Below are 27,761 nucleotides of genomic sequence, written 5' to 3'. Positions count from 1 at the left end.
ATTAGCAAGAACATCCAACACAGCCCCTTTTCCTGCACGTGCCCATCCTACCACCTCCTCAGCTTCAAGTGCATGTGCCTCTGCCCTGATCCCTCCTTCCAGCCCCTGCCTGTGCATGCTCCTCTGAACATATTCATCCTAATTCAGCAATCTTTGCTTATAGACATATCATCATACCAGTATTTCCCCACAACTTATATGTGGAGCTGAGGTTATCTGTGTGCACCAGGGGAGTAAAGGTAGCAGAAGTTTGCTATGTATACATGATGGAAAGTTGCTGGGAATAGCAGGAACCTGTGAGCATGTGCCATCTGTGTGCAGAACAACTGCGTCCCAGTGAATAAAAGGTCAAAAAGTTGGGCTTGATGATCCTTGTGGGTCCCTTCCAACTCAGGGTACTCTAAGGGGCTGACAGATGTGAGAAAAGAGATGCCACTGGGACTGAGATAAAAGCACCAATTGCTTGGAGTGGGTTGCAGGGAAAAGCTGACCATATGTTTAAAACATATTATGCAAATGTATGCATTTTATGTAAATATATGCAGAATATATTCCAGGAGGCTCAGACTGTCACAAGAAAGAAGAAGGGGCCAGATGTAAGACAGCTGAGAAGTGCTGGTTTTGAACAGCCAAGAGTTCCCAGACTTGCCTCGCCTGGCCTCCAGTGCACTGGAGTGGCTCCCAAGCTCACTGCAATCCCTGCAACCCCCTTTCCTGGTTTTGGTGACTCCCAATCCAGGCAGCAATGCCAGAGAGACAGTCAAGAATTGGATCTGCTGTGAAATCTGCCCCTAGCATCCTCCAAGGCAGTGCCTATTTATAATATCCAAGAGCAAGGTGTATATATACTTTTTTCTTTAAAACAAACAAACAATCTGGCTTGTTTTTCACATTTCTTAGTAAATACCTATATTTTGCAGCTCCTTGAAATGTGAGTGCCATGGACCACTCAGTCTAGGTGTAGTTTTTTTATTCTTTTTATGCCTAAGACAGATTTTTTGAGCACTTACTCTTTGCACCTGCATCTTCCACTAGCTAGCTCATTGTACCAGGTAAGATCTTTAGCTGGGGACAACCAGGGCCATTCCCTGAGAGCCCTCAGGGCTTCAGCTATGGAATTCTGCTGAAGATTGGACCTACTGATTTCACTCGAGTCATCCTATCAACCAGGGGAAAGTGGCAGGAGGATGTGGGCTGTGTCACATACAGTGCTATAGACGATGCATTTCAGAAATTGGCAACTCATGCAGGAATCCCTATTCCTATTCCACTCCTGTTTACATTTGTGACAATCAACGAGTGGTTTCTGGTTAACACAGAAAGGATCACTTACGATCATCGCTGAAGTCATCCACCAGTATGATTTCATGGACAAGGTGCACTGGGGTGCGGTTCAGCACACTAAAGAACAAAGAGAGAAAACCTGTGACAGTGCTTGACCAACTCCACAACCCAGCAAATAGGGTTAGAAAAGCCTGGGAACCAGTCGCTGCAAAAGCACAGCCAGACTTGTATTTCCATAAAGGGTATATGAGAGAAGACCAAGAAACCAGTCCCCTACCACATATCCAGCAGTGCCCAGGTATCAGCTCTCTGCAGCCTGACCCAAGAGCTGAGCACCTGATATTCTCGGGAAATAGGCGAGATTCACCCTTACCACATTTGTGAGCAAAAGCAGAGCAGCCCATAAAGCCTGGAGGAAGAGGCTTCAGCAATCTGTACGGTGCACAAAGTTTCCTTTCCATCACCCTTCCACCTCTCCTGGGGCTAATGACATGGTGTCCGCTGCCAGCAGGGCCAACACAAAGAAAATTACTCAGCTAAAACCCATCATTACAAAGCTCACAGCTGTGGCAGGACAACTGTTTTTATAAGTGAGCTGATTGTGCTTCAAAGGCTGCAGAGAGGATAAGAGCAGGTTGTTGCCTGCCTATTTGATAAAATAAAGAGGCTGGATGACGTGGTCCACAGCTCCCCCCAGGGGTACAGCCACTAGGAAATGTGGCTGAAAGCTACAATCTCCTCTTAATTACAACACCAAGGTGGTTCTCTGTATTATTGAAATGGCTGGACCTGTTCCTTCCCTCTCTCACACAGCACAGAGGTCAGCAGAACTACACGTAGATACGTATAATCCTGCCCCAACAGAGGGTCAAGGCTGACTTCTTGAAGCAAAACCTTCAGGGCTTGGGTCAGCTGTCCTGGTGCTGTCCCCTCCCAGCTTCTCGTGCACCCCCAGCCTCCTCACTGGCAGGGCACTATGAGAAAATGACACGTCCTTGACTTAGCGTAAGCATTGCTCAGCAAGAACTAAAACATCAGTGAGTTATCAACATTATTTTTCTCCTAAATCCAAAACACAGCACCATATCAGCCACTATGAAGAAAATTAACCCTATCTCAGATGAAACCAAGATGATATCCACCCCTTATTCCAAACCATTTGCATCATGCTCAGGTCTCATGCATTCTAATACATCCCAATTAATCACCACAATCTTTACTGTCTTTTACGTGTATGTACACACAGATATCACTCCTCTAGTCTATGGGTCTTCGCTTCAAAATATCTGTTGAGTTCATTTTGTCCACGACTTTGGGCTCCTTCTGTCATAACAGTCCTTCAGGGCAAGAGAGATGGTGCATGGTATTGGATTGTTGCATGCTGAAGCCAGCTCTGGTTTCAACACTGCTTTATTTGTCCAGTCCTATCATTGCTGCACTTTGCTTGGTTCCATCAAAATTCATTCTTCGTTAGTTTGGATGACTTTTACTGTAAGACCACTGATAGAGCAGTGATGGCATACAGCACTATATAAATATAGCAATTGCCACCATAAAATACAATTCATGGACTATTCTTACCCCAAATTAAATCCCCTTGAGGTACACATCATGCTTCCCCATCCTTCTAAATTACCCACCAAGTACACCCAGGTCCTTGACAGTAGTTTTTAAGAGGAAATTCTTCCCTCAAAGGGTGATGATGAACTGGAAGGGTTGCCCAGACAGGTTGTAGATGCCCCATCCCTGGAGTTGTTCAAGGCCAGGTTGGACGAGGCCCTGGGAAACCTGCTCTAGTGGAAGGTGTCCCTGCCCATTGCAGGGGGATTGGAACTAGATCTTCAAGGTCTCTTCCAACTTAAGCCATTCTATGATTCTGTGACTCCTAAAAATGCAGAAAATGTTTTCAGGGAGCAGTTCTGACACTGACAGAAGTCAGCATTTTTTGGTCATCACCTGGAATACTAGTTGCATTGCAGAAGTGACTTGTGGACATTGATCCTCAGGAACCCGTTAATTCTCTCCATTGCACCATACTGAGATTTGTTAGGGGGAAAAATAGGGGAGTGCAAAGAAGCAAGAGTGCAAAGGGGAGAGAGCTCAAGAGAGTGAGAAGGGGGAGGTTAAGAAAGAAAAAAGAGGGAGAGGGGGACAGAGAGAGAAGGAGAGAAAGAGAAAGAGAGAGATGAATCCTTTGGGAGTATAATAGAGGATTGCAGGGGCCAAGGGTCCCAATTATCAGGATCAGAATGAGAGCAAGAAGAAAAAACGCTCACCAAAATGAACTGCTTCAACAACCCAAAACAGCTAATTATGTAGAAAGTGAGACATCACACCAAGAATAATCATAATGAGCTTTGATTACACTGTGACTTTTGCATTTCATTCTTTCAAATACCCACCATGCTTTTTGAAATTCAAGAGATCTCTTATGTTAACATCAAAAGGTAAAAGTGCTTATGGGGCTGCATACTTAGTAACCATGAGAGATGATTAGCAAAATAAAAAAGTCCAAGGCTTAAGCAAAAAAAAAAAAAAGTCAGCCCAAAGTGCTAATTATAGAGTTTCTGAGCAACACCTGGCTTGTTTTAGCTCCTTTAATCAGACTCATTTCAGTTACGACACAGGCCCTACACAATGCCAACACGCTGCCAGAGGAAGGAGGTGCGTGGCTTTGTTATTTCCCTGTCTCAGGAGGGCCAGGGTACAGGCAAGGCGGCTGCACGTGGACAAGGAGCAAGGTGCTGGTGGCACAGGACATCATTCCTTTTTCTTTCAAGTGCTGGGAAAATGAAAGGTGTGGTATTTTACCTGCTAATCAAGGATCTGCATATTTGATGCAGTACTCACAGTACTCACAAAAGGACTTTTGCCAAAGTATGTGCATTGGTTTGCCAGTATGAGGGAAATAATTAAGCCTCCCTATTCCTGCTCTGTGGCCTTCAGTTGCAAATCGGAGCAATAAATAGATGAATAAATAGATTTGCTCAGCAGAGGAAATGAGACTGTAACCTGTGGAGGGGTGCCACCATATTTCTCAGCAATGTTTGCGGCTGATGGGGTTCACCTCTTCAATTGCCACTCAGGGGGAAGACAGTGTGGTGGAGGCTCAGCATTTCCCTCTGAGGGGAACACCAGTACCGTGGAAAGGTACAAGGTGGAAAGAGAGGGAAGGAGAAGAGGAAACTGAAAATTTTCCCTAAAAGTCACTTCTGTATTGCTTCTTCTCTCCCTTGTTCCTCCCAGGGTTTATCCACACAGTGCCACCCCATGGTGCTAGAGGGTCACCACCTTTAACACACTGAGCCTCAGAGCTAGAAACAGGTGAAACTGAACACTGGTGCATAATAAGAAACTTGCCCAAGGTCACTCCAATAGTGCCTGGCTCAAAGAAAGAATCTAGTGGCAGTTTCTGAAAATCGGATGTGCCACTTTGCTATTCACCACCTCCTTCTCTCTTTTTTAAGACACCCAGTCCCTACTACCTGGACGCTTTCACAAGCAGAGTTGTATACACATTTATAAGCGCTGACTAAATTATTTGCTGAGATTTGGGCATACCATTAATTTAGCTCTTTTTTTTTTTTTGTCTTCTTCCAACTGGCAAATGGTCAGAGAAATGACCATGGAACCTTTTATTTCATTCATTACTCCACACAGCCTGCTAGTTTTTCTCGGTAGTTTGAACGACACATACTGCTCATCAACAAAATGCTGCAAATGTTTGCAATGTGACTGGTGTAAGGGTTGCCTCAGGGGCCACATACTAGCATCCCTGCTTCACGGGGCAGAGCACTTGCATGCTTACCAAGAGCCAAGGACAACTACAGAGCCTGCAGCTCTATCTGAGCACACGGTGAGCTTTCAGGTTCTCAAGCCTGAAATAGCAACATTCCTCCTGCTCAGTTTCTCTTTACACACGGTCCTGTGAGAAGCGTTCCCTTAGCAGGACTGGTGCCCCATCTCCCTTCGGTTTAGACAAGCCCAGCAATCTCCCTTTGCACCATTTCTTGCTCCTGCAACTGAGGTTTATAGACAGTATTCATTGTGCAGCAAGGATGGAAAACCTAACTTGCCGAGGAAATCAGATTTGTAACCCCAAATTCTTCTACCAGCCACAGACAAATCAGCTCTTTGTTTCTCAGCCCATCCACCTCCCACCTGGGTTATACTACGAATGCACCATGCTCTGCCCATGGAGATGTACCAATGAGAATGGGGTAGATGAGGGCCTCTTTAATTGCTGCTGTGCTCGAAGTGTTTTGAGATACTTGGTCACAAGCTGCTCCAAAAGGCACAAAATAGTGTCAGGAGGACACTGCTTTTACTGGCCAATGGACAATGATCCATGTTATTACAGCCACCACGGGATGGAATTATCTGGAAGACCTCATTAAACTAAGCATTTGCTTCTGACAAATCAGTCAGAAGGCGCAGCAACTTAATGCACAGAGGCTGAAGAGGCAGATGAACTCTCAACTGAGTCCAAACACAGGCAGGGAGATGGCACTGCAAGTAAAATCACGGCCAGAAAGGAGCAGGGCAGGAGCCACATCACCAGCAAGACTTGCCACCAAGGGCTGGTGGGCCTAGGGTTGGTAGGGTCAAAGCAAACCTCTGAGTGCTGCAACCAGGAGGAAAACGCATCCAAACCACAGGGACCACAAGAAGTCCCTGGCCGGATCAGGGGCGTATAGGATGGCAGCCATGGGAGAGGCAGGGGGGATCCAGGCATAAGGTCTAACATCACTCCTGACCATATCTGCCAGAACAGTCAGGTGCCAAGATATGGGGAGAGATGTGACTAAAGTCTGTCTGTGCTTCACACATTATAAATGCTCTAGAGGATTGTTCTTAGCTTTGCCTCACCATCCTTGTTACAGCGGTTTTTGGAGGATGGTAACCCCACGCAGGGCACCATAAAGGTAAAAGAGAAGGTCCAGCATGAAGGAGCTGGTACACAGCATAAAGTGTCAGTGTTATTCACACTCAAAATCCACACACCCTAGGACAGAGAAAGCAGTGATAGATAATTAAGTGTGAAGTGAATGAGATGGGATTGGGCAGGGAACCATAAAGCAAATCAAGAATTCAATTTCAGGACTGTCTAACTCACTTGTGGCACTGGGTGTGCTCACTTGAGGAAGAATGCTATTTCTAGAGGAGCATTGAGGATCTATGTGATGGCAAACAGGACACAGCTGAAGTCTCCCCCTTGCCAGGAACCCAGTCTGACCAGTGCAGGTGATGGCAGGGGCTCCCTGGGAATGTCATGGTTTAACTGTCAACTGTCCTGCAGGCTGGACTGCTTTCGCATTGCACCCAGCTAACTTTCCTCCCCAAGGGCAAACAAGAGCTGCCCCTGGACATCTATGGAAGCTTGGATTCTATGGCCTGACTTGCTGCTAGCAAAGCCTTCACTGAGTGGGCATGAAACACACCTGCAAAACATTTATTATTGGCAGACAGCAGAACACACACCAGCTTTCTATAGAGGAAGCCACCAGCCAAAACCTGGAGACAGGTCTCAAACAGGTCTCTTTGAGACCTCTCAAAGGTAAACCTCATTAAATCTTCCCACAAGAGAGTTCTCATCAAGGCATACACTGGGATTAAATGTTGATTTTAAAAATCTGTGGTGAAAATGAAGCCTTTACTCTATCCACTACAGCAAAACCCAGACAAGAACACACTGACAAATGAAAGAATGGCCACATGCCCAAAGCACTCCAAAGCCAGAAGAGCAAAGAAACTATCATTGAAAATCTCATCTGTGCGCGCTCCATTAGGGCTTCTCAATTAGCAAGCCTTCTGGCATTTGATATGTCACTGGAGAAGCTCAAGCAGCGATACCAGAGCAGACATCCGCAAAATAATAGACCTCTCTAGACACTGGGGACAACACAGAGCCGAGCACTGGGACCCAGCTGAATTTAAAAGCTGTTACCCGAGGCCGTGTGTGATCTCTTGCCTTTACCCCAAGAGCGCTCAGCGCTAGAACCTGCAAAGAGAGCACAGCTACTTGCTTCCTGAGCATTTCACTGTAAAACCTGCTTTTCAAAGACCAGATTGCACTCTAATTTCTCCTGGTAATTGTTTCAGATCATAGCTGGTTGGTCCAGTCACTTTACTGCAGTGAGTGCAAACACATTCTGCCTTTATTCACAAAAACCTCAAGTCTGCTCACCCTTTCTAAAAGCATTTACAAATATGCTCCAATAGACAGGGAGCTCTTACCTCCTAATGGTCCTCAGCAGGGTAGACCTGGCCTCATTGTGGAAGGTGATGATGATGCTGGTTGGCGGGAGATCCTGGTGATAGCGCAGGGTCAAACACCTGGGGAGAAAAAGGGAAAAAGGGCATTCAGGTGCTGAAGCTCAAGGTGGGAGCAGAGGTTAACACAAGCATTAACACAAGCCATTAACACTACTTTAAAAAAAATAATAATAAAAAAAAAGTTTTTCTGCATCTGTATGAATCTTTTTTGAAGGAGTCCAGAAACCGTAAAGCAAGTCACTGAGGATTAAAGCAGGAAAAAAAAGTTATTATTAGGAAGGGATGAGAAAGGAGCCACTCAGCTTGCAAACCTTCTCTAACCATTGCTTCCCATCTGGCATGCTCTCTTGGAGCCATTAGGCTCCAACACTCACAGGCAGTAGGAACACATCCTTCACACAAAAGGTGAGGCCTTCTTGAAGAAGATCAGCTGCAATTAGACCCTGTCTCAGTGGTTTCGTGAGCTTCACAGGGATTTGCGTTGTATCAAAAGCATTGGGTTATCATGATGAGTATTTGTCTTTCTTAAATTGAACCAGCCATTTTGTAGATACTTGCTCCATCAGGACAGAAATAAATGCTCATAATAGTTTATTCTCATATTTGATTTATACCAAATACAGAGTTCTGAAACTACAATCAGCACAGAGAAAAAAAAGTGGAGGGAAAAAAAAAAAAAAGAGAGAGATCTCCAGAAAGTTTTCTTATTTATTTCCTGAATGCAATTTTGCAACTTTGCTTTCCAGCATTCCTGGACACACATGCAAACTGGTCCAAGAGCAGTCAAAACTTGACAACTGAAGCTTTGCAGCCTGCAGCTTTTGGCTTGTCTTCCTAGGTCACTGTTAGCCTTAAGATGACATACTACTGGCAGCAGTGTGCCCCACACCCAACCAAAGGAGGTCTCCATCACAGCAATTGTGCTTGTTCAACACGTTATATAATTCCAATAATAATAATAATAATAATAAAAGACATCTTGGGTGGGACAAAATATTTGCAAGCTCACCCTAAACCAGTTGTTGTCAGTAGCACACTTCAGCTGAGCTCCGCTAACCCAACCTCACGAGACGTAAACTGCTGCCACTGCAGCGTGTGGTTTGCTGCACACAGGCTCAACTCTCCTGTGCTTTGCAGAGCTGCAGTGACAGACTAGGACAATTGCTCTCCCCGCACTACTTGTACACAATTATCTGCCAGCTGTTCCAGGCTGGGTCTTTCCACCCGCTTCCAGCACAGCACTGGGCGGTGGGGGTCTGCGTAGCAAATAACGGAAGGTATTTCAGGGAAAGAACGAAGGAAGGTGGAAAGTACTAAGTCATCAAAACGTTACTACGATAGTTAAGAAGCTAATATATAATGCCACGGTGCATGCATGACGTATCAGCCACCCATGGGAGTGCTGCAGATATTGCATGCTGGCTGAGCCTGCAGCGACGCAATGAAGGCTCCTGTAGGTGACAATAACTTGTCTTTAAAACTCCAGATTTGTATGCATTACATCTTCCTAATTAGACAACATGCATGCAGGAAACACTGAAACTTCCTATACAAACCCATCCAAAGCTCTACAACCCACTCCTAACTTCTGTTTAATAAGGCTTGTAACTTCCCAAAGACGCGATGGATGGCTGAGCTGCCACTACTGAGTGCAGTAGTGCAGCAAGCGCTGCTACTTGGACCCAGCAAAACCCCCATCAACACCTAGACTTGGTATTTCCTCCAGTTGGCACCCTTCCTCCCCCACACACAATTTAACAGCAGCTACACATCCTGGCTCCTGAGAAGGCAAATTTCAGTTTAAGTTGTTGACTTTGAGTGGTTTTTGGCTCTCGCTTAGGTAATAAAAACCACAGCTTGGAAAAGCATTAAATCCAGCATGTCCAGAATTATTTTGTGTGACAATTACATCTGGGGTAATTTCAATTTAATACCTCACTGCAAGTGAAAATTGCAGTATGCAGCCCTAAAATTGCTGTAATAATGAAGATAAACCTGCTACGAGCTGCCTGTGCCACCTCAGGCTGTCACTAGATAAATGTTTTGTGCTGCTTATGGTATTTCATAGGTCACCCAATTGCCAACAACAACCAAAAAAAAAGCAAGAACACCCACAACATTTTCAGGAAACCAATGAAAGAAAGCTTGAAGGATATATTTTTCAGGTTGTTCCTAAAAATACACACACACAAAAATAATGTATTATTAGCACCAGCTCAGAGCAGCTGGCACCCACGAGGCTGGGGGCTGAAGGCTCCCACTCCAACCACCCCAGAGACAACACCCAGCTGGAGAGACAATTAGTATTTCCTCCTAAAAGCCAAGAAGTCAAGCTTTCACTTAATGGTAAGTTTCACTTTTCTGTTTGAAGGTTATTTCCCATTCAAATTTTAAATAATTTCTAAGTAAGTTGTTTATGGAAGGGACATGCTGGCTGCAGACACCCTAGGAATGGCCCTTTGAAAATCCCAGTCCAAATGGGACACTTGCTGTTATTTCCTTCAGGGTAGAACATCCCTTCTCCATATTACCAATATGCTGCTAATAGTTTAGGAATAAACTACAGCGCACCTGTCTGTGAAGACAACGAGCAGACAGCCCAAGTCCTGCACTCAGCACAGGAACCACAAACCCTCTTGCAAAATCCCAATCTTTGAGGGCTCCTCAGTGCCTCACAGACTTTCAAAAACCCCATTTTGAAGACATTTTTCTTGGGTTGTTTTAATCCTCGTGCTTCTGGTCAGAGACCATGCTATTGTACCCCCCATCTGAAACGGGATGTGTTCACACCACTGCTGATGGACAAACCTACAAGCACTTTAGCTTCCAGCTGACTTTCCTTGACACTGGTCACCTCTCCAAGCTTGACATGCCACCTGAGAGAAGATGCGTGCAAGAGTCACAGCAGTGCAACACCCATGAGCTGAGTAGTACGGACTCAGACACTCTGCCAGAAGCGGAGAAGAACTTGGCGGAAAAAAGGTAAACACATACGAATTCCTTTTAGGTCACAGAAAAAGTAAACTAAACTAATTACGCAGATCTCAAAGCAACCTCAAGGGAGAGTTAATATTAACATCAAAGTTCCCAACTTGTATCCGCACTGGAAGAAGAGGGCTTGCCAGCCTGGTGCATGCCTCCAAAAGGGTTCAGGCAGTCAAAAGGGTTCTGCCTGAATGACCAGCACTCAGACTGCCACCAGGGCAGGCACTGCCAATGGGAACTGGGGTTCAAATCAATGGCAGCTTGACCCATAAGGAGATTTTCTCCATAGCTTCTGGATATTCAAGCACTGCTATATTTAGGTGGTACACAATTAGTATTTCCTCTAATTTGCTGCCTCTCTTTCCTTCTTTCCTTTTTTCCTTCCCTTCTTTCCTTTTTTCCTTCCTTTCTTTCTCTGCTTTTTTCTTTCCTTCCCTTCCTCTCCTTTCTCTCTTTCTTTTCCCTGCAAGATAGGTAACTAAAAAAAATCATCAAAAAGCTAAATTTGAAGAAAGGGGGAAATGCAAGAAGGAAAAAAACAGCCTTCTGTGCACATGATGTGCTGCTTGCCTGTGAAACGCCAGACTGACAAGATAATGCATTTATATTAGAAATTACCTGGATTTTTGTATTTGAAAAAGGGGAGGGGAAAAAACTACTAAGCTACTTAGCAACCTACTGCAATGGAAGGAGAGAATAGCATGGCTGCATTTGAAAACCAGACCACAGGTCTTGATTTTCAAAGCTGCTCATGAATAATTCAGACTTGTAGGGCCCTCCGCAATGATTTAAGGTCTGTCTTGGTTCTTGACTTCCTCCCACCTGTTGTGGTTTAACCTGGCAGGCAGCTAAACCCCACAGAGCCCTTCGTGCACTCCCCCTCCCAATGCAGTGGGATGGGGGAGAATATCAAAAAAAGGAAAGAAAAACAAACACCAAAAAAAAAAAAACCAACAAAAAAAACACCACAGTAACAACAAAAAGAGTAAACAAAGCAAGTGTTGCACAACACAATTATTGCTCTCCACCTGCTGACTGATGGTCAACCAGTCTCCAAGCAATGGCACACTTCCCCCCTCCCAGCCAACACAACCCATATTAATTGTTCAGCATGACGCCATAAGGGATGGAATATCCCTTTGGCCAGTTTGGGTCTGCTTCTGTCCCCTCCCAGCTCCTTGGGCACCCCCAGCCTCCTCAGTGACAAGGCAGCATGAGAAGCTGAAAAGTCCTTGACTTAGCGTAAGCACTGCTCAGCAACAACTAAAATATCACTGTGTTACCAACATTATTCTCATCCTAAATCCAAAGCACGGCACTGTATCAACTAGGAAAAAATTAATTCTATCCCAGCCAAAGCTAGGACACCACCCTTCCTTTCTCAGAATTAAGACAAAAAGGAAAAAGGAACCAATATACGTGAAAAAATAAAAACAAACAAAAAAACTTCATTTTCAGTAGAATTTTAAACAGTGGCCAAATATCTGATGTCACTCTACTGGGACATCAAAGGATTTCACCTGTTGAAAGTAAAAGCAAAATCTGTTACCTTGCACCTTCCTGGAAAGACACCAATCCTTTACTAAAGAACTTTACAAGCCAGGATAACCCCAAGTTACATTTAAGACTATCTTCATTGATGTAAAGATTCATTACGGAGTACACTTTCCAACCACAGCTTCCTGGCACCACACAGCAAAACAAAACAGAAAAGGTCTCTGTTCTCAACACACCTCCTTAATTGGATCTGGAGAAGTCCAAACCCACCTCAATGCTGTGATAGCTCAAACCCACTTCAGTGTGCAGGTTTCTGCAAAGCTTACTGTGATAGGATGACTGGCTGGGTAGATGAGGGGCGAGCAGTGGATGTTGTCTACCTTGACTTCAGCAAGGCTTTTGACACCGTCTCCCATAACATCCTCACAGGCAAACTCAGGAAGTGCGGCCTAGATGAGTGGGCAGTGAGGTGCATTGAGAACTGGCTGGACAGCAGAGCTCAGAGGGCTGTGCTCATTGGTGCAGTACAGTTGAAGGCCGGTAGCCAGCTGTGTCCCCCAGGGGTCTGTACTGAGTCCAGTCTCGTTCAACTTAGTCATCAGTGACCTGGACAGTAGAATAGAGTGCAGCCTCAGCAGGTTTGCTAAGGACACAAAGCTGGGAGGAGTGGCTGATACCTCAGCGGGCTGTGCCTCCCCCTCTGCTCAGCCCTGGTGAGGCCACACCTGGAGCACTGTGTCCAGTTCTGGGCTCCCCAGTACAAGAGGGACATGGGGCTACTGGAGCGAGTCCAGAGGAGGGCTACGAAAATTATTTTGGGACTGGAGCACCTGTCGTACGAGGACAGGCTGAGAATATGGGGCCTGTCTAGCTTGGAAAAGAGAAGACTGAGGGGAGACCTCATTAATATGTATAAATATCTGAGGGGAGGGTGTCGACAGGATGGAGCCAGTCTCTCTTCAGTGGTGCCCAGCGACAGGACAAGAGGCAAGGGGCACAAACTGAAGCACAGGAGGTTCCAGCTGAATATGAGGGGGCACTTCTTTACTGTGAGGGTGACAGAGCACTGGGACAGGTTGCCCAGAAAGGTTGTGGAGTCTCCTTCTCTGGAGATATTCCAAACCCGCCTGGATGCCATCCTGTGCAATGTGCTCTAGGTGATCCTGCTCACCAGGGGGGTTGGACCAGATGATCTTCAGAGGTCCCTTCCAACCTCAGCCATTCTGTGATTCTGTAAATTACTTACAGGAAGTTATCAAAGTAATCAATGGCACATAACTGTAAGACGAGTAGTCAATACATTTTGGTGGCCAAAGGCAAATGGATGCACTAGCAGAGAGTGATCAATGGCACCTGGGAGCATCAAAACACTTGGTGATGAAGCAATACCCATCCTCTGAAATCACCAGTGAGCCCTGGTGTGGTTTATGGCATGCTTTCTCTCCCCTTCAAGGAGACAAGATCCTCTCTGTGTATCACAAGGAAGAATGTACCTGGAGGTCAAAGAGGAGACTGGGCACCTCCATGGATGGTTAGGCATCAGCACACCTGGGACACCTTGAGAAAATGTGTGGTTTTGAAACCCACCAGCCAGGACTCACCAGAGGCCACCACTGGTCCCCATGAACTCAGAGAGAACCACCCCTGCCACCACCTCCTGCCCTAGAAAAGCCCCCCATCTTCCCCTTCTCTGGTGCAGCAGCCACTCCAGCTGTGCAATGCTTTCCTGCCAAAGGCTCCTATAGACGCTGGTGATCTCACAGCATTGCTTCTGCTCCACTACGTCATTTGTTCCCCAGAAGTCCAGCACGTACTTTCTTTCTGATATTTGAAATCACTTACTTTTAAATACAGCCTGTCATTTTTAGATGACTAAGAGTGTCAAAAACATTCAAGATCTAAATCAAAGCTCTTCCTTTGCAGGATGAGAAAAACAGATCACTTAGGCCTTATATTTTCCTGTATTTTTACTTGTAGATTCACTAAGAGCTTTGCTTTTGGTTTATCCTGGAATTGCTAACTCCTGTTTTTTTCTTTTTCTTGAAGAACCAAAGAACCAAAACACGGTTATTCAGTCAACTCTGCCAAGCTCTGTCCACCAGTATAGTCCCCAAATTCAGCCCCCACCACTTTGGCACTGACAACACAGATGTAAACCAGGCAAGGTGAGCTGAACGATTCCACCAGCCCCTGTGCTGCCTCCATGTCAAGCCTCAGCATCCTGAACAAAAAGCAGCAGCACCCATGCCCAGATGCTGCTCACCTTGAAATGCAGAAATTCATCTACAGGGCTCGGTGACTGGCAGGTCACGGTCTTTTATTAAATCCCCAGCTGCCTTTGCCACCCTCCTCCCCGCATCATGACACACAAAGATCACTGCACCGCAGGCAGATTCCTGGGGATGAACTTTTATCTCTGGGTTAACATGTCACAGAAATGGAGCTAATTAACTGGGGCTCTGTTGGTGAAAAAGGTTAATATTTTCTCACATCTCATGCTTGGAGAAATAATTAGCCTTGGCACTACTGGCTCTGCCATTTCCTGAGAGCCCAAGTGAAAGAGAGGAGGCTGAAGAGACGCGTGGCACTGACGGATAGATGGCCACCACTTCAAATTTGGGCTGACAATACTTCTAAACAGCAGTTGCTTTTCAATAACTTGCAGTGGAACATTAATAGGGGGAAAACTCTGCTTGCACTGCAGTCCTCATCAGGGGCTCATCACTGCACAACACCTCCCTGCAAGGCTGCTAAGAATTGAGTTGGGATGCAAACTTTTTTTTTTAACCCCTTTCTTGAGTAAATGAAAAAACAGTAAAAGGACAAGGCAAGAATTATTTCAGATCAAAATAGAACTGCTCTGTGCATGCATTTTTCTTGGCAAAGTGCAACAGTGGTGGGGGAGGGTGCAGAACTTCCAAAGTGAAATCAAAGCTGTCTTATGGAGAAATAAAATAAAAATAATTTGGGGGAAGAAAATCTGTCATTTGGGGAAGGGACAGAAGCTGTTTTCACCTTTTTTTAATCAGCAATTTTTGTCAATCAAAGTATTAGTTCAAATAAATTAAAGGTGCCCCCCTGGACTCTTCTCAGGAGAATGCCTGTCCCATGCAGATGCTCTTCCTACCCAGTGAACACTGCAGGGCTGGTGCAAGGGATGAACATGAAGTGCAGGAGGTAAGAAATCTATGGTTATACCCCTGGTGTTTGTTGGATCAGTTCAGAATCACCCCTCTGCCAGGATCCAGGCTCTGTGAGCAGAGGGTCTGCAGGACACGAAGGTCTGATAGGCTCTGCTGAGCCCCCATGACCTGAAGACACCTTTTAGCCAAGAACAGAGCTCAAGAGTGCTTTTTCCTTGCTGCACAGACAGGTGCCATAACTCACTCTCACAGCACGGTTCTTTCCTGCACTTTCAGATATAACTAGCTTTCCTTCCAGAAAAAAAAATAGAATAAAGAGTAACATCCACTTAACTGACATCCTTGTGCATTCCAAACCTTTACCTATATATTTCCATGAGATCCTCATACAACCTAGCTCGCTCCTGAACTCCTTCCCAAGAATCACCCTCATCCTTTTTACTCGTGAAAAAGAAAACAAGGGGGAAGAGTAGGACTGCAAATACACACTGTCAGAATAAGCGTCACCATTTGCCATTTCCCTATGGTATCTGTGATCAATTCACAAAGAACCCTGCTCCTGAACAAACACCAGCCTCTACTGCCCCTGTACCAGCATCTCCTCCCAGTACCATTTCCACTTAAAGCTCCTCAGCCTGCCTCTCTCTGGGTAGTCCCTCAAGACATAAAAACGTAGCACCTCACAGCAGTTGAGATCCTGGAAGAAACCCCATCCCACGAAGTGAAAAACAGAGTCTTTGGGACAAGATGACATTGGGATGATGGTCTGGCCAGCAGCACTGACCAGGAACAATTCTCAGCCTAGATTTAGACAGCCATCTCAGAGGAATTGCAACTTCTCAATGCTCAAGCTCGCTATATCACATTTTATATAGTCCATTCTCATCACTTATTCTCCTCCATCACTAAATGAAGAAAAAACAGTCTTCAAAAGAAGATAGTAAGTAGAAAAAGATATTTGAAAAAGATCACCAAATTCATGGAGTTTTGTCCCCCAAAGCCACCAACCCATCTCAGAAACCATCAAGTCTAGCTGGCCTGCTCCTCCACCTCCACAGGCCACCAGACAGCAAACATGGGGCAGGAAACATCACAGATGCTGTCTCGTGCTGGGGCGGCCACAGCCATTCCCAGGATGGGGGCTTGGACACACCAATTGTTGGCCAGGATTGTGTGTTTCCAGCCCAGCTTACAGCCTGTGGGTCCCCAAAGAGACTTGCCACTTCACCAACTTCTTACCACATCTCCACATTTGGACGAGACAGCAACAAAAGCTAGGTCTTTAAACTCCAGGTATTTCAAAGCACGTTAGTCAAGGCTTGATGCTGAGTAATTTTGCTATACCAACATAAAAGCATTTTCAAGAAGCCTGGGAGCTCAAGAGCAAGTTTTGATCTCTTTGACACCAGTGTGAAAGAGGATAATCTCCCTGTGATGCCAGTGAGGCTCACCTAGATAACAACTGTCTCAAAGGCATCTAAGCCCTGCATGTCATTCGAGGATGCTGCTCGCAAAGTACTTCCCCTTCGTAGAGCACCTCCAGGCCAACTCCAGCAGAAACAGGAGAATGTGAAATTTAGCTCTTTGCAGAGCTAGAATGATCCACTGAATCTTTTCCCTCCTCTTTCAGGCAGCATCAGTGAGTGGATACAGGGAAATTTTGTCTCTGAGACAAAAGCTCTGGGTCTACGTAAAGTCATAGGTTGGTCAGGTTTGTCCAAAAGGCTCACAAAAGCCAGTGTTGGTCCAGGAACAATGGGGAACAAATTGGCCCTCACAACTGTGCCAGAACAGGTGTCCAACAGGAACTGGAGAGATAAAATAACTAGTGTGCTGTGTCTGGAGCACACAGTGCACACCCATGCTCAAACTGTGCCTCACCCTTAAACCTGTGGACAGATGGGATCTTCTCAGTTTGCACCCTCTAAATTTACCTTTGGGCTCCACCTTTCAGTCAACTCAAAAGCCTCAGCTCTCCAGTAACATACAGGTCCCATCTGTGAGTCACAGCAGGTATAAACTCTAGCAGAAAACTGTAGGTAGTAGGTTTTTAGATGAGGAGCTCAATACTGGGTCTTTTACTAGCAAAGAACAATTTATCCCAGCTAGTGAAGCTGACTGCCTTTGTAATCAGACTATAGCCAAGGTCTGAATTCCCAGAAGTACTTTAAAACAGGATAGCTATGATTAGAAGAGATAATAATGACAGTTCCCTAAAAAGAAAAATAAATCCCAGCATCCCATGATGATCCCATCTTACTTAAGATGGTACAGCTGATTAACAAATGGTTTATCAGTGCTTGGTGACAGCCTATGGGGAGTTCAAATCTGTCTCTCTTAATGACTTTCAGCTGCTTGGGCCATAACAGCCAGCTGATCAATGGCAGAAACAAAACCTTGGCCACTTTGGGCTCCTCCAGTTCATGCCTGAAACACATGCCAGTTCCTCCTACAAAGACCCATCGCTCCATGTCACCTGGCAGAAGCACAACTTCACTGAGCAGTGTCAGCCAGTGATGGGACCAGGCTCCCTGCAGCCCAGCTCTTGCACTTGCCTTTGATCACAGCTCCATTTGATGGATTTTTCTCACACTTTTATCCCTGGAGAGCTCAGCTTAAGGAGGTGATGGAAAAACACACTGTCAAGCACTAACCTCTTGGGGTCTGGTGTCCAAGAGAAAAGTAATCACAGTGTCCTAATGGAGATGCTTTCAGCCCAAATGTGTTTTCTGCTACTCATTTGTGTAACTGCTCACCTGCAATATCCCGTTGTGCTCTTGCCTGTAGTTAGGAATAAGAAGGAAATCAAGACCAAAGGCAAAGCAACCTCAGGTCTTATCTTGCCCAGCTAATTCAGCCTCAGCGTATCTGCTGGCAAGACATCCAGCAACAGGCCTCACACATACAGCATCTCATCCAAACACGATAAATCTTATTTCTTAATGAAATCACAAGTGTCCTGGCTTTGGACGCTCTCTGCCCTCTGTGGCAGTCAGGCTGAGGGAACATCACAGATATCACCTGGGCCACATCCCTCTCTGAACAGTCTCAACAAGCACAGCCCTCAGCCCTGGGCCAGTCTCCCACCTGAGGGATGCCCTCCAACTGGCAGTGCATGAGAGAGGAAACAAGAAGGTCTTACAGTGTGTTGTTGCCAGCAAAGGGAATAGGAGAGACTGCAAGGGAAGAGATTTTCAGGGGGCACAAGTTCATGTGATCGACTATATGCCTGCCAGAATGCTCTCAGTGTCAGCATATGATGCAACACCTGATCTTCAAACCTGCCAGTACCCCTGCCAGGCCCTCACTTCAACTGCAACTTGACTTCAGCAACTGCTTTTTTCTCTCAGACATGCACATACACACACAAATGCAGCCTCCAGCAGCTGTAAAATTCAAGCCCGACTGGGAAGCTAGGGCTTCTTGTAACACACCTGGGACTCAGGGAGGGAGGTTTGAAAATTCAGAGGATTATTGCCTTACGTCAGGATTTGACAAGGCTCCATCCTTGACCACCATGCTCTGCCAGCTCTTGAGACAGCACTACAAAACTTGCATCAGAGCCGTGGAGGAAAAAGCAAGGTGAACAGAGAAAATCAGGCAGTAGGGGATGCCTGAGGCTGGCTGACATCATTTACGCACTAAAAGAAAGGGAAGTGCAGGCAGGTCAGCAGGAACAATGCTCTGGCCATAAAATGCAGCCCCCAGAAGCCACGGTGTTTCCTTAGCTGAAATCACCCATGAACTGAGTGCAACTCAGGGGCAGGCAAGAAGAGCTGCTATGTTTTCTTCAGCTGCGATTCCCTTGAGCACTGATTCCTCTCTGTCTGAAATCATTCCACTGGCTACAATATAAGAACAAAATAAATCCAGCAAACATTGCTATGCAACTGGCTGCCGGTACCACACCACACCCCACGGTAGGGTTTGCCTTCTCCATGACCTTCTGGCAAGGAGCTTGCTGCTCAGACTTGGCCCGGTTTTGTACACTCAGCTATTGTTGGCAATTCTTGATGTTTGGCTGGATTAGCAAATTAAAATAAAAACTCTAGGAAATCCTCTGCAACCATCCCAGTGTAATACCACACAGGGAAGCTGTAGGAGCATTGCTTCCATGTCCTGGACACTAGCACTGTGAGGTGTCAGTCTCTCAGCGTCACACTGGCTTGCAGCTTGGTAAGCCTTGCTGTTGTCATACATCACACACAGGGGATAAAAGAGAAGAAACACTGAAAACCTGGTGAGAGAACAGAGCAGCACCAACATCTAGCTGGCAAGCTGAAGGACAGCCTGCTCCCCCCTGAGGACATGCTGAAGAGGTGGGCAAGACTGTCTCCAAAGCCTCCTGCCCCTCACGTGAGCTTTCTCTGGGGATGGCAGCTGGGGAGCAGCCCCTCGGCATGACCCCCTGCACAGCAATGCACTAGAGCAGCGCACATCTTAGGATGCAGCTTCGCCCAGGGGCAGCTGGAACATCAGCTGTGGCAGCTCCTCAAGTACCTGCACTATGAACAGATTTATTTCCATGTGGGACTTTTCAGACCCTGCACCTTCCTCTCCCCTCTGTCCACCACGACAGGTCCCTTCCTCCCTCCCCCATCCCTCTCCCAGCCTCTTCACCACCCACCTCTCCCAGACATCCAGCTCCGTTTGCTCTATGGCTGCTCCACTGCTTGGCTAACAGCGCATCATCTTCAGCATTGTTCAGACGTATTCAATAAATCAGAATCCACTTAGTGGGTTAAGGAAATTGGAAGCAAATGCTATTAGCACCAGCCCCTCCTACACGCTATGCCCTTGCTTCATCCTTAATGAGAACTTTTCTTTCTGCCTGCCCGGGAACAAGGTGGCAGCCACAGCAGTGGGGTGCAGCGAAGTGGCAGCTGAGTCCCCCTTCTTTTTTAGTAGGGCAGATGGTTAATAGCCCCAGCATTAATTCTCTCCAGCAATAGTATGCTCGCGCTCTGATCAGCTCTAACAGGCATCCATAAGGGCTGTCAGCCCCACTCCGGAGAAAGGAGCATCTGGTCCTTGCTATGAAAAGGGGCTAGAAAAATTAATTATACAGCAACAACAAGAAAAAAAGAGCACCACTGATTGCTACAGGGCTGAAGAGCTGGTGTTGTTCAGCATTTCAGCCCAAGTGCTGCACTGGATCTGGAACAATGAAAATTCAAGAGTCGGGTCAGATTCCTGGTGCTGGGTCTCTCTGAGACACACTGCCCAGGCAGCAAGGTCCTGAGGCTGAGACACATGGCTCCTCAGGAGGATTTGCACAGACTATATAATGTCCTCAGAGGACAAGGAGGAAAATTGCACAACCAAATCTTGCTGCAGTTCTCCCAGTATCCCTCCAGGGGTACTTTTTGGGTGCCAAAGCATATTTTTGACCCTGATGGTGCTGGAGCTGCTAAAAGAAGTAACAAAGCAAGTTCTTTTCTTCCTCTCCAATTCACTCTGCAGTAGTCCCTTATGTCTCTCATAAATTCCTCTCTCTTCAGAGCAAAATAAGTGCTGAGCAGTTATTTTATCCCCTTGCACCATCTCAGTGCCTCCTTCATAGGACAAGAATTCCCAGCACCAGTGAAGACTATGTCCGTCATGATGATGCCCATTACCGCTGCTACACGTCACACGAACCTAGTCCTGCTTTTCTGGACGAAAAATGTGATTTTCTTTCTCTCCCTATGATCCTAGAATAATTCATTTATACAGGAAGTAACGTTTTTAATATATAGGTTCAGGACTGCCACACTTGACAATAAGGCAACTCAAGTGAAAGATTTGACCCCAAAAATACGAGCAGAATGAAAGCCAAATACAACCACTGGGCATGGCCAAAGAGCCTAGATCCCCCCCTCCCCATCCGCCCCCAGCATTCCCAAACCAGGGAAGAGGTACAGTACTATCCACCTACATATTGAAGTTCCTTGAGGGAGATGAAGGAAAATAAAGATTGAATAATACTGCCTTTGGCACCTCACCTGATTTCTCCATGAATCCTATGTTATTCATTATTTCTCTTAAAGCTCCTGCTTCTACTAGATGCATACAAATTGAAAAAATAAAAATAATAATAAAAAAACCTTTTGCCTTCATTTAAAAATCATTAATTCCAATGTAACCAGCAAGAATTTGCCTCGATTTGCACAATTGCTGGTGAGCTGAACCCGAGCACGACTCTATCTGAAACTGAAAGCAAGTGCGTTCCTTCACCCTACACACCTTGCCACGGCCCTGACCAGTGATCCTGCTATAACCCCCCCGCAGCAGAACAGTGGTCCCCCCAAAATGCCCAGCCAGCTGCTGTCCCCAGGAAGGGAGGGCAGAACCTGTGGTGGCGGGTGTCACGGATGGCACGGTCACTGGGCATCCTCTCGCTCTCCCGCTGGTTAAAGGCATGGAGCCGGTACGGGTCCTCGCCGCCCTTCCATTTCCGAGCGCTCAGGTATCTCCGCTCTTCAAACTGATCCCACAGGTCGTCCCAGTCCGCCTCTGAGCCCTGTGCGCACAAAGTCAGCCCCATTAGAGACAGGAAGGAGCAGGGGGCACCGCCTGGTCCCTTGGCATCACCCAGCCCTGCTCAAGAAGTTGGGCGGCCCCACTTTGGAAGAAGATGCTAACAAGGAGCCTAATTAGGTCTTGTCTTCTCCCCTCCCTCCCCCCCGCCCCAGTCTCGAAGCAGCATGTTAAAGAGAACCTGGTCATTTGAGTTTAAAATTAATTCCAAACCAAACTCCCACCTCCGGTGGGTCCTACTATCAAGCAGCACGGCCTCAGGAAATACACAAAAACAGAAGGAGCTGCCAAGGAGCGCACCCTTGCCATGCAGCCCCCTCTCAGGGTGCCAAGCACAAGGGATGGAGCTGCCTTTCATGGCTGCTCACCCACTCCAGCAGCTATCAGGGGCTGAGCACCCCTCAGTATCACGGAGCTGGTGAGCACAACGCAGAGCTAATAAGATCACATCATTACAGCAGCACAGGCTCTTTGATCTCAATGCGTAACATGGGAAAATTCAAACATTTACAGATGTCTCAGCCCCTAAGGAAACTGTGGTCTTATCCAATAATTTATCTTTTCTTTTTCTTCTTTTTTTTTTTCCCCTTCGGTTAACACCATCTCAAAGATGATTTTCCAGCTAATAGCACAAAATGAAGCTTTTGAAACAGGTGATTTTTACCCTGTAATTGATTTTACTTGCGTCTGAAAGCATGCTCACTGTGTTCACAGGAAGGGGAGGAAGGAGCATCAGTTCTCGCACACGAACCCCCAGCCTCTGCTGCAGGACCAAGCTTGGCATCTCCAGGAGTGCAGGGTACCCAACAGCACCCTACTTCACAGGGACACTGTCCCCAGAAAGCTGACAGAGCAAGGGCTGCACGGGTTTCCAGGTACAGGGTTGTTTTTCTTCTATTGCATTACCCAGCAGCTTTACCAGCAGTTATTCCAAAATCTACCCCAGTGAAAGAATGACACCAAGAAACCCTTGAACCACCAGCTGGAATGGGAGAAAACTATCAAAGACTTGGAGAGAATTATTAAAATAATCGGGTCACCGCAGTCCAGCAGGTTTACAAGCAAAGGAACGCACGGAACTTGTCTGCAGGCTTTCAGGAGGACTGATGGAGACTGGGTGATAAATATTGTTTATGTTCTTTCTAAGGCATCCTGCAAAACATGACTTGCTGCCACAGTAAAAGATAAGCAAAGAGTAAGCTTATTGCATTTCAAGACCAACAAAGCCCTCAAGTTTATAAAGATGATGACCCCCAGGGAAGGGGGAATGGCTCTGTTAAAACAACTGCCAAGGAGTTTCAACCCCTAAATGTTAACACCGGGAAGAAAACCAGAAGTTGTTTTTTGTTTGTTTGTTTTTTAAATCAAGCTTGATATGAGAAGTGGAATTAAAAGTGGTCACGTAGCACTTAAGGCTGTTGGAGATATATATCCCACCTTCTCAGCCAGATAATACCCATGTGTAACCATGACCAAAATCAAGGCAGCATCCTTTGCTGTGGAGGACCCACAGACAGAGGACCCACAAGCAGAAGATTCACCTGGTCCTTGGCACCCACTCAGGGAGGGGGAAAGCAAGTTGAAATGGAAGGAGAAAATCCCTTCACCCAGCCAGGGATACCACATCACTTCTGGGTCACTGTATGAGGTCTTCGTTGTAATATTTCTGCCATGGATTATCATCTCTTCCTCACAGCAGAGGCCTATCTTGGGAGTTATTTAAATGATGTGCAAAAATCTAGATTTAATTTATTGTGATCTAACTCACTTTAGAAGCCCAATTACCTTGCACTGGAAAAGGATCGAGTCAATACTCCACTTGCCTTTCTATCTTCCACATGGCTCCTCTCCCTAAGCTTCACATTCATTTTCTCTCATGTACTGGTAATAAATTTTCATTTTTTTCCTTCAGATTAGGTAATTTCTCTTTCAGCACTGCAGTTTAATAGCTAGTATTAATTATAGGAAACACAGTCAGTGCTTAAAGAGTTTGAGGATGAACGAGTCCACAGGAAATAGTGGAAAAAGATATCAAAACCAGACAGGTAGCTTGGGACACAAGTGTTGAGCAGCTCACCCTCTCCTCTGTGCCACGTCTTGCAATGCCTCTGCTAAAAACCTTGCCTTTTGCATTTTCTTGCCCATTGCAGAGATCACCTACTGCATCCCACCACGTGGCAGGGATGCTCCCAAAAGAGAGTGCAGCTTGGGAAGAGCCCCCTCCTTTCCCAGCCTGTTGAAAACACCCCAAAACCCCAACACCAAATAACAGGTCAAACAGCAAGCCCAGAGCAAGGTATTCACTGCAACACCACAGCAAAGACTGAAAGCCTCACGATGCGAAGGTGTGCTTCCTCATCTGCTACTTAAATCACAGCTCAGAAACAAACAAAATTAAAAAAAAAAAAGAGGGGAAAAAACAGGGAGTGGTGCTGTGGGGGGATAGCAGGTCATTAATGGTAAGGACTACGATTTTCCGGAACTGTTAGTGCCTTGTTTATGTGGATTTCCGTGAATATGACATACTAATGGCATAATGATTGTGTGATTACAGGACAGCAGGGATCGCTCGAGTGGGAAGGAGGAATGAGCATCCCTGCTGCAGGCATATTGCTTCCCCCAGGGAAGCTCTGTCCTCAGACATGGGCTAGAGGTTTCCATGGGCTGGCCACCCCCAGCCCACCTGGGTGCCAGGGAGAAAAGGTAATGGGTGGCAGGAGCTAAAAGTGGTTCCTGATTCACTCACAAGCAAAGCATCAGCCCAGCAAAAGCTCCAGTAAACAAGAACAAATTCATGTCCATTTGGCACGAAGGGCCTCTAGGGACCCCGATGTCCTAAGGCACGTCACTGCTAGCCACAACAATTGAGCTGTTCACGTGCTGTGGCTCAGGGACACCAGGGGTGGAGGGTAATTCTTCAGCAGGAACTGCAACCAGGCATTACACAAATGAGATTTAAACATCGTGCCAAAGTGCCAGGCCCCTGTGAGCAGGAGAGTCAATTACAGAGCTGTTACCATCCGAGGCTCTAATGCCGTCTGAAAGAATCGTAATGCTTCAGACAGAAGATGGCTCAACCCTCCTCGTACCCTGGTGCCAGAGCAGGCAGTAAGAGGAACAATGGTCCCAGCAGGGGAAAGCAGCACATCACGCTCCCCCAGCCTCCTCCCCATCTCCCCAGACAGCCACTGGGACTTGCTCAAACGCAAGTTTGACCCCTGTGTAAGCACTGCCCAGATGGAAATGTTCCCATGCAGGCTCTGGAGCTGGATCTCCAGTGGCTCCCCTGAACGCCTCCGTGCCCAGCTGGACTCAGCACAGAGTGCTGGCCGGAGACACAGCACAAAGAGCCGTCCCTGAGCTAAGGCAGCTGGGATGCTCTCTTCACAAAGCAGCAGCCTGACAGCTCCCCTGTCACCTTGCCCACTGCATCCCCCCACTATGCATGAGGCAGGGAGCAAAGCAGGCTCACAGATGGGATTTTGTACTCACTTGGCCTCTGCCAAAACCATACTAGCAGGTCACCTCTTCTTCCAGTCTACGGCAACCTGCAGCAGAGCTGCCAGAACAGTGCTTTCAGCCCTCTGCCTGAGGGCCCTAGACCCCAGGGTCCACACCACTGACCTCTAGAAACAAGGCTCAGCTGCAGACTCCCTGGGATTCCCACTCCAAAAGATGCTCTTCATCCAGAAACTCCCCAAATCAGACGTGCACGTGCAGCCACACAGGAGCGCCTTGCTGTACAAATTAGCTTACAGACTAACCCGACACATGAAGACAAATCCTGGGTAATTAAAAAGAAAAGGAAGCCGATTATACGCTCCTGAAGAATATCGTTGCCTGCTTCTGTTTTATTTATATATTATGCTGTATAATGAGCTGAATATTTAGGAGGTCAGCACAAACCAAGCTGCTGACAAGAAAAGAAAATACCCAGCTCTGTCTGTGCCAGGAGGCATGCAGGAGGATGGAAAGGATTTTCCATCATCTCTCCCCACTTGCAGTTCCCCCAGGACCCCGCGGGGCTGCTCAGCTCTATTGCCAATTCTAAACTACTCGTGCTCGGGCAGAGGTTTTCTCAGTAAGCCTTTCCCTGAGTCTGATGTCTGCCTCCCCACTTCAACCCATCCCTATCCTGGCAGGGTTTGTACTTTACAAGCCTGGTGCTGCTCCTGTCACCAAGCTAAAATTTTATTTTCCTTAATTTTAATAACACCCAAATCCCCCAGAACAGAGCACTTCCGAGCTCTGCCACAATCCACCTGGAAAGGACAAGCTAGGTCAGTGGTTTTCATCCCCAGCCTGCTGGCAAGAGTGAACCCTCACTAATGGGTTTGCAAGCAGTAATTAGGAGAAATGAGTTTGGGACAGGTCTTCCCTCAGCTGAGAGAAGAGAGAAATCACCGCAGGATGCTGGGGGAGCAGCACTGCTATTGCGAGGGGATGTTTGCACCCTGCCTGTTAAATCACCTGCAGCACTGGTCCGGCTCTCATCCCTCTCTCTGTCACGGTGTCAGGGATGCTGTGCCGAGGACTCATCGCTGCCGTGTTGCAAAGAGCTGCAGCTCAGTGAGCTGCCTTAAACAGCACTGCACCTCGCAATCGCATGCTGCCCAAGGGTGTTTCAGTGTCTCTGCCCTGTTCTGCCATGGTGGGGGCTGCCGAAACACCATGGTCCCACCTCCCCACCCCACAGTGCCCCTACATCATCAGCTGTGGCCAGTTGCTGAGGACATCTGCAGCTCTCACCCAAGCAACCTCTCACCCCGAACAAGTTTGGTTTCAGCAAAGAAATCTGCCCTTGACCCGAGAAGCACAGTGTGGGGGGGCACCAGGCAGGCTAGCCCTATGGTGATCCCCCAAAGGTAGGAAGCAATTAGACAGTGCATTAATTGGGAAAGAAAGAAAGGCAGCATCCATTTCCCCTGCGCCAGCCAGGTTTGGCCCAGGCATCATCAGGAGTCAAACACGTTTGGGAACAGCACAGACCCACGAGCAGTAAATAGAGTGGCAAAAGGAAGCTACTGCACCGACAGACAGCGCTTATTTTTTCTTGTGAGCCTTTTCAGGGCATAAGGGAGCTGCTTCCCAGCCATGAAGGTCAAAGCAGCTTTCCCATGCTTCAGCAAGAATGGCAGCTGATTCGGTACTTAGGAGCCCGTGGCTGCACTCAGTCTCCAGCTGAGCTTTGCTCTTCCTTCGGTGTAAAAGCCAAAGGTTGGAATGGGGGGAGTGGATGGAGAGTAAAGCAGAAAGCAGCCCTTGTCCTGCTTTGAAAAGAGCCCTCTCAAGAACAGAGGGAAGGGACCTTGCTGACAGCACGCTCAGCATCCCTGACCTGCTGTGGCCTTCTCACAGTAGCGAAGGCGCTGGTAATTTTTTCTGCGGGGACCTTCACACAGCTTTAGAAACTAATGCCATTATCTTTCCCCTTCCAAACTGTGCAGCAAAGAGGGGCAATTCGTGGCAGCAGCATGGGAAATATGATTGCCAGAGAAAGGAAAATGCCTCTGAGGGAGGGAAAGCTTAGTCTGTTTTACCTGGTTTTATTCTAGCACGGCGAAGAGGGAAAGCAGAGATGAGAAAATAAATATTCAAGCAAAACAAAAGAATTGCAAATGCACAGGACACGTACATGTATTGCATTAGTTGTCCCCAGGAAGCCAATGGGGAGTCCCCAGTCCCTACCAGCTGTTTTACAGGAGCAGAGCTTTACCAGGTGGGTGCTGAGGCACGACCAGCACCAAGGAGCTATTGCTCAGCAAGAAATGCTGTCAGTCAAAGCTCTCCAGTCCTGCACCTTATTTCCAGCTCTGGACAAGCCCCAGGCTGCCCCCAGCCATGACCCAATTTCCCCATCCCTACCAGTAACTCCCAAGGCTGCTGCTTGGTGCAAGACTCCCCACAGAGCATCACCCGCGCTGAGCAGCTCCCAGCCTTTCTCCCCTTCCCATCGCTCACTCTTTGCCAAGTGGGAAGAGCAGAGGGAAAACATTTCCTGGAACTAACCCAAATTTGGGGTTGAGCCATCTCCTTACCTTACAAACAGTTTTGTAC

At 47.0% G+C, this 27,761-nt stretch overlaps 1 protein-coding gene across 5 annotated transcripts in view; it reads right to left on the bottom strand.

The window, feature by feature from the left end:
- The window catches only part of GALNT14 (polypeptide N-acetylgalactosaminyltransferase 14), a 72,667-nt gene that overhangs the window by 25,681 nt on the left and 19,225 nt on the right, over window positions 1-27,761 (bottom strand). For all 5 annotated transcript variants that reach the window (XR_005818014.1, XM_040550692.1, XM_040550691.1 and 2 more), the window contains exons 2-4: window positions 21,518-21,687; window positions 7,522-7,620; window positions 1,334-1,401 (exon numbers count right to left, since the gene is read on the bottom strand). Coding sequence is in view for 4 of the 5 variants with exons in the window: in XM_040550692.1 (XP_040406626.1) it covers window positions 1,334-1,401; window positions 7,522-7,620; window positions 21,518-21,687 (337 nt within the window). In the remaining variant the exon portion in view is untranslated. The remainder of the gene's footprint in view (window positions 1-1,333; window positions 1,402-7,521; window positions 7,621-21,517; window positions 21,688-27,761) is intronic.

This window comes from Cygnus olor, chromosome 3 (assembly GCF_009769625.2).
Source record: "Cygnus olor isolate bCygOlo1 chromosome 3, bCygOlo1.pri.v2, whole genome shotgun sequence".
NCBI classification, from domain to species: Eukaryota; Metazoa; Chordata; class Aves; order Anseriformes; family Anatidae; genus Cygnus; species Cygnus olor.
Note: the sequence above shows the minus strand (reverse complement) of the source record. Positions and strands in the feature narration are given on the sequence as shown.